The sequence below is a fragment of the Cebus imitator genome, unplaced genomic scaffold (assembly GCF_001604975.1).
Source record: "Cebus imitator isolate Cc_AM_T3 unplaced genomic scaffold, Cebus_imitator-1.0 Scaffold435, whole genome shotgun sequence".
In the NCBI taxonomy this organism is placed as follows: domain Eukaryota; kingdom Metazoa; phylum Chordata; class Mammalia; order Primates; family Cebidae; genus Cebus; species Cebus imitator.
In genome coordinates, this window is record NW_016107750.1 from 1,255,380 (window position 1) to 1,262,444 (window position 7,065).

At 55.1% G+C, this 7,065-nt stretch overlaps 1 protein-coding gene across 2 annotated transcripts in view; it reads right to left on the reverse strand.

Annotated features, from left to right (window-relative positions):
- The window catches only part of TEF (TEF transcription factor, PAR bZIP family member), a 33,641-nt gene extending 27,645 nt beyond the window's left edge, over positions 1 to 5,996 (reverse strand). Inside the window, exon 1 of one of the 2 annotated variants that reach the window (XM_017510352.2) lies at positions 5,694 to 5,996. In XM_017510352.2, the coding sequence (XP_017365841.1) occupies positions 5,694 to 5,760 (67 nt within the window). In that variant the 5' untranslated portion in view covers positions 5,761 to 5,996. The remainder of the gene's footprint in view (positions 1 to 5,693) is intronic. The other variant, XM_017510353.2, reaches the window with a different exon arrangement.
- Between the last annotated feature and the right edge of the window lie 1,069 nt (positions 5,997 to 7,065).

The following is a 7,065-nucleotide window of genomic DNA, read 5'->3' on the forward strand; positions in this document are numbered from 1 at the left end:
TACTGCATGGGGGCAGCATCCCTAATCCCCATGGTATTTAAGGGTTAACTATATTTCTTGCAAGCTTGAGCAAATGATTAACCCTCTCTATGCCTGAGTGTCCAAAGTGAAGGAATCCATTCTGGCACAGTGCCAGAATACCACCTGGCTTATACCATGTGCTTGGTTCAAGTTAACTCTGCTGTAATTCCTGCTTGGGTTGTTCTGGGGATATCTCATTTCTCCCTACCGGCCACTTCCTCAAGAATAGTGGGTGTGGGGGGGGTCCTTACAGACAGGGAGATGACAGCGTCACTCTTCTTCATAACCATCAAGGCTCTGCAGGCGCTCGCCCTCGGGTCTCTCCAGCCTCACCTCTGACTCCTCTCCCCCTTGCTTGCCTTCTGCAGCCACAGTGGCCTCTTATTCCTCAGACCCATTTTGTCTTTTCTGCCCCAGGAAGGGCCTTTGCAGGTGCTGTCCCCATAGCCTGAAAGTTCCTTGGATAGCTGACTTTTCCTCACCCTCCAGACCTCCAGGCCTCAGTTCAAATGCCTCTCCCTGGGAGAGGCTGATCCTGACCCCTCCGACCCTGGCCCCCCTACACACAGCTGATTGTCTCTCCCCACTGGAATGCAAACACCATGGATAGGAATAGTGTCGGTTTCCTTCACCCAGGGCTCCCCAAGCATAGCAAATACTCCGGAAGCACATGATGAATGTCTGGGTGACCAAGAGCTACTGCCTGAGAGTTTCAGAGCCCAGGCAGCCCTATGGGTAGCCACGAGCCTGGTGTCAGGAGGAACTGGGTTTGCATACTTCAACAACTGTATGGCCTTCCCTCTCTGAGCATCAGTGTCCTCACTCACAGAGTGCCTGGATAATCATATCTCCCTTGCAGAGCCATTGCATAGATAGTGACATAGGAGCATGCAACATAGTCCTGGCACACGCTCAGGAGAAGGTGGCTGTTGAGTCAAGAGTGCATCCTGGAGCAGCCTAGCCACCTGGAAGGGGCACTCCTCAACACTGCCGTCAACGCCTGGCACTTGGTGAGAAAGAATTTCTCACATTTCTCTGAAGGGGTCGGTGGGGGGGGAGCAGGTAGAGAAGAAGGCTCTGGGCTGCTAGGGTAGGAAGGAAGAAAAGAGAGGCTGGCCCATGTACTGGCCCTGAGGGTAGCCAGTGTCTCTGAGTTCATTTTCTCACCAGAAGGACAGGAGGAATGTACCATTTAGAAGGAGGTGGTGAGGAGTTGGGCATGGGGGCTTACAACTGTAATCCCAGCACTTTGGGAGGCTGAGGTGGGCGAATCACCTGACATCAGGAGTTCAAGACCAGCCTGGCCAACATGGTGAAACCCATCTCTACTAAAAAATACAAAAATTAGCTGGGCGTGGTGGTGGGTACCTGTAATCCCAGCTACCCAAGAGGCTGAGGCAAAAGAATTGCTTCAACCCAGGAAACAAGGTTTCAGTGAGCCAACATGGTGCCACTGTATTCCAGCTTGGGTGACAGAGTAAGACTCCGTCTCAAAAAAATAAACAAAAGGAGGTAGTGAGGATTAAATGAGCTAGCATGTCCAGCACATAGAAGGCCCTTTCCCCTGTCCTCTTCCCTGAAAGCAAACTCCTCAATTTCTCAGTTTTGCTCTGGTTCCCAGGCTGTGCATGGAGGTAAACATGGCCCTCACTCAAGCCAAGCTCAGGAGAGCCCAGGCTGCACCGTGTCCACCCTCTTGGCTCATTTCCCTAAATCCGCCAAGAGGATGACACCAAGGCCCCTCCTCCTGCCCCAGCAAGTCCTACCGAGATCCTGCCTATTATCAGGAAACTGGGCTGTGCAGGGCAGATGGCACCATGCCTCTAGGAGCCTCAGCACGTGTTTCCAAGGAGACAGCCCTCTGTGTGTGTGTGTGTGTGTGTGTGTGTGTGTGTGTGTGTGTGTGTGTTTACACAACAACTTGTAACATCCCGTTCTTCAAAGGAAGCCGGAAAGAAGGGAATGAGGGTCAGGTTGCAAATGGGATGTAAGTAGAAGGCGCATGATGCTAGGCTATGTTGCTGTTTGCCTTTCACAGAAAAAAATCAGCACAGCAGCTCACAATTTGCAGACACTTTCACATGGGATAACTCACTTAATCCTGGCAACGAGCTCATGACACAGATATTCTTTCCGCTCTTTACAGTCTGGAGATGGAGAAAGAGGAGGGCAAGTCCCAACCAGTGGGTTGTAGAATTAGGATTCGTGTCCTGACTCTGATTGTAAGCCCCCTCCTCTCTTCCCGGAGCCATGCTGCCTTGCCCAGAAAGGATTCTAGATCAGGACTGCCCCTAGGTGGGGATGTTGCCTGCCCAACCCAAAGCAAAGGCCTTGTTCAGGGTTCACAGCTCCCTGGAAGGGACGCCTGAGTGACCAGAGATGGCAGGAAGATGGGAGTGGGTGTCTCTAAGCACAGCCAAGGCCCCATGGAGGAGGGCAGGATAGTGTATACAATGCCAATAGTATGATTTAGAGACACAGGGTCTTTCCAGAAGCTGGTGAAGAAAGACATGAGAGCTGGAGTAAGCAGTCTGGAACAGAATCAACTCTTGGAAGAGGATCCTTGGGAGATAGGGTGGGATTGAAGACAGGAAGAGTGGTTTTCAAGATTTAGGGCGCAGGGACATAGAGGGGAAATTGAGTCAGGGCTTGGGCTACAGACCCACTCTTTTGCTGGAGATGGATTTCTCTGCCAAAAGGGAAGTTGTTTGAACTCGTGGCCCCGAGTGAAGGCCACCAAGCGGCCATTGTCGCTGGAAGCCAAGGGAGTCTGGGAGCTGATCAGCTCTGGTGGAGAAAGTCTGTTTATCCAGGGATAAGAAAGAGGCAAGGTCTACACGGGCTGGGCTGGGAGGCCCAGGGGCAGCACAAGGGAGAGGGGCCCCAAGTCCAGGTTTCAGGGGGTGTCATTGAATTAGAAAGCAAAATGAGGCCGGGCACAGTGCTCACATCTGTAATCCCAGCACTTTTGGAGGCTGAGGCAGGTGGATCACTGGAGGTCAGGAGTTCGAGAACAGCCCGGCCTATATGGTGAAACCCGTCTCTACTAAAAATACAAACATGAGCTGGGCGTGGTGGTGGGCACCTGTAATCCCAGTTACCCAGGAGGCTAAGGCAGTAGAATTGCTTGAACCCGAGAGGTGGAGGTTGCAGTGAGCTGAGATTGCACCATTGCACTCCAGCCTGGGTGACAGTGAGACACTGTCTTAAAAAAAAAACCCAAAAAGAGAATAATTGGAGTGAGAGGCTGTGTGGAGAGGAGAGTGTGGGGTTAGCACGCCTGGAGTTTCTCACACTCCACATGGCTCTCCTCTATAGTTCCCTCCCACTGGGGGCACAATATGCTCTGCACGTGACCTAAACATGTGCTGAAGCACAACCATTGGGCAGGAGAAAAGAGAAAATGGGGAGTTTGTAAACAGTCCTCCAAAGAAGTAACTGCCCCCTTCCACTGGACAGGAGCAGCAGAAAGTTCACCAAAGCAAGGGCACGTGGGCCTGAGAGCATCCCCATTTTCTGGAGCACCTGGCCTCTGTGGTTTTTCTCCCATTCAAACCCCAAGTCAGAATAGTGGGAGACGGGAGAGAAGCTGCTTCAGCAACTTCAGTACATGGTCCCTGATGGCAAGTAATTCCATAACAGTTCTGTGTGTCTTTTCACCAAGGTCTATTGCTTTTCGGGTAGATATTTCTGTTTATAAATCGTCTGGAGATTTGGGCAGATGGGGGGGCAGTCACGTGCTGCTGTCATTGTGACTCTTATGGCTCTTCAACCCTCTTCCCCCTGTTTTGCCTAGCAGTTGGCTGCAGGCATCTGTCAGTCCCATGGGACCTCATGCCTCTCACCCTCAGTGAGATGCCACATGAAGTGACAGGAGGTGACCCAAGACTGGCCTACACCCCTTGGACCTGCCCAGCCATGCTGGACTAACTAATTCTCAGCCATGGTTTCTCAGTGCTCAGCAAAGCTCTGCCTGAAATCCTGGGCGATCCCCTATGTGCCCAGCCCTGACTTCACTCACCCACAGTGAGGGAGGGGGACTTTTCGGCTATTGGAGGGCTCTGCAGACCAGCTGGGAGCCAGAGACCAGCAGCTGCTGCCATACTTCAAAGGCCTTGTTATCCTCATCTGAGGAGCAGTGCCCCGAGTCACCCCGAGAACCCTTCCTGCCCTGCTGGCAGCCACGCCCTGTGTGTGCATGCTAGGGGGCATCCTGGGACACCTGGGGGGAGCCAGGAGGGGTTGTGCCACCCTTCCTGGGTTCCTGGACCAAGGAGGCGACCCTCTACCTTAGTTTTTGGAAAGCTCTTCCCATCCAACACAGGCCACTCAGAGATGCCAAAAACTCAGCTGTGGCTTGTTTGTGGGTGTGGACTCAACTGGGGGCAGATCCCTCGGGCCAAGTTGCAGAGGGCTTCCCTGAGGGGGTGGGCTTATCCTGGTGAGCAACTAGTGTCCCCCATGCTAGGAGACCACAGGAGCGCCGTCTGTGACACACATCTCAGAGGGTGGCCTGGGCTCTCCCAGCATTTGACAGCATGGGGTGTGGTCTCAGAGGCCTGAGCCCAGAGCTGCATGTGGGAGAGCTTGGGAGCCCCTGTCCTGTGCTCCTGGAACCCCCTTCCGCATTCGGGCAATGTTTCCCCAGGAACAGAACCTGCTGCCCCTCCTTTCCTGGCTTAGCACAAGCAAACCCACACCCAGTTCCCAAGGGGTGCAGGGAGGCCGGGGGCTGTGGGGTCTGTCTCCTGGCCCCAGTTTGGGAGTGGGCTAAGAGGGTCCTGTGAAAGGAAGTCCTGCAGGGACAACCAGGGCCACCTGGTGATGCTGGGTAGCAGGTGCTGGCACAACAGGATGAAGGGAGGCCTGAGAAAGGTCCCCTGAGAAGACATGCCAGGTGCCCAAGTCAGGCTCAGGCAGCAGAGGCCAGCTGGGCCCCTCTAAAAGCAAGGAGGAGTTGGAGCCCTGGGAACCTAAAGGTGACTCCTGGTGTCTGGGAACAGAAGAGATTTGGAGAGATATTTATCAGGATTCTCCCCCAAACTAACCCAGCTGTGGGATTCCCAGGCAGGACTTGGGAGACACCTGGTCCTGGCCACCAGGTCTACCCCTTAGTCCACGCCCTCCTCCCTCTTCCCTCACGCGTGTTTTGCCTGTGGTATCCTAGGAACGCAGGGCTTCGAGCCTTGTGGTCCTGTTACATAACAGCTTCCATCCCATCCATGAGTTCAGCCCTCCGGTAAGCGGGAGCTGCAGCAGGCGCACCAAGGAAAGCCTCTGCTCCAGACCCAGGCTCCTGCTGCCCAAGTCCACAGTCCCTGCCACTCCTCTGCCACCCCCAGCATACAGGGGAAGGGAGCTTCGTAAGCAGTCAGCATCCAGCCGGATTCTTTCAAAAGGGCCCCTGTCGTGTCCTGGTCCCACATGAGCACGGCACCTGTCAATGGTCACACGCTGGCCATGGCTTCCCCAAATCCAGCAGGCCTAGGAGACAGGCCCAGGGTCGGTGTGACACATGACTCCTCAAACCCCTCTCCGCACTCTGCACCCCAAGACCAAGGGCACACCACTACTGGGACCCTTTGTGGCTTGGAGATGCCTGTCCTGCCACTGTGCCTGTGGCTGCCCCCTCGCCCCCCTTGGGCACCTGCGCAGGTCACCTGCGCTCTTACCTGTTCTCTTCTCCGGCCAAGGCAGAGAGTGCTCCAGCAGGGACTTGAGGACCTCAGGCATGTCCATGGCAGGGGCCACTCAGAACAAGTCGCAGCTCACACAGCACAGCAGGAGGTGCTTGCTCCAGGGAGTTCAGAAGCAGCTGGAGAGGCAGGGGCCGGCCAAAGCCGCAGGCTAGGGAGGCAGGCGGGGTGGGAGCCTTGAGGCAGCCAATGGCCAGCACCAGTCCCGGCCCGCCCGTCCACCCCCGGCTCGGCCACCTGCCAGCTCCGGCTGCAGCCAGGCCTTCCCTTCCCGCTGCTTGGCAGGGCGGGCCTGGCCCTGCGCCAGCTGCAGCACGTGGAGCTGTCGCGCCAATCCTCTGACAGAGAGCCCAGCTTGTTATCTAACTTTGGAAAGGGAAGTTCCCCCCCAGGCTGGGAGCCATAACCGGGGCTGCCAGGTGAGAATGGTAAGCTCTACGCCCACAGCGAGCATGCATTGGCATGGAGGAGCCCTGGAGGTCCAGGTGTGCAGTGGAAACCATCCCAGGCTGGGACCTCAGGCTCTGAGAAAAAAGGAGGATGACAGGCAAGGACAGCACCTCAGACAGCCCAGCACAAGATCCCCTGTGCTGGCAGTTGCTGGGACACGGGTGGGCATCATGCCTTCGCCTGTAAGCTTGTGAGCCTCAAGGGCTTGTGGCATGTTTTGATGCTGTGTTTATGCCACGCATACGTACCCTACAAGGCATGCCAGCATACATGTGGCATGCATAATTGGGGCTTTATACCATCTGCACAGCCTGAAGCCTGTTTCCCAAAAGGAAGTGACAAAACCTGCCGCCTGAGGTTCTTTGGTCTTCAGGGGAGAGGGAGAAGGGGCAGGGGCCTAGCAGAGAAATGCCAGGAGCCTAGCAGAGAAGTGCCAGGAAACCAGGCACCACCGAAAGGGGAGCAGCTCTGCCAGCCTGGTTTAGGCTTGTCCCGGATGAGGAATCCCTGCTTCCCAGTCATCGTGGGGACCTAAGGTGCCAGTTGGCTATTTGCTGTAGTCCCCCTCATACCCTCCCACCAGGATGCTGGCCCCTGTGGTCCTCTGGTTACTTGAATGTGTGGGCGAAGCCGTGGTTCTGGGTGTTACCATCCACTTCAGACCAACATCAGAGCAAAGCCAGACTTGCCAGGAGATGTCAGGTTATCGATGCTGCTGTACATTGCTGTGGGATCTTGAGAAAGCGTGGCAGCAGCTCTGGGTCTCCATTCCAGAACCACTGAATGCAGTGGCCTCTGAGGTGCCTTTCAGCTCTAGTTCTATGGCGCTGAAGCTCCAGGTAGGCTGCAATAAACATTCGGTTTTCTGCATGGTAGCTGATTTTTTTTTTTTTTTTTT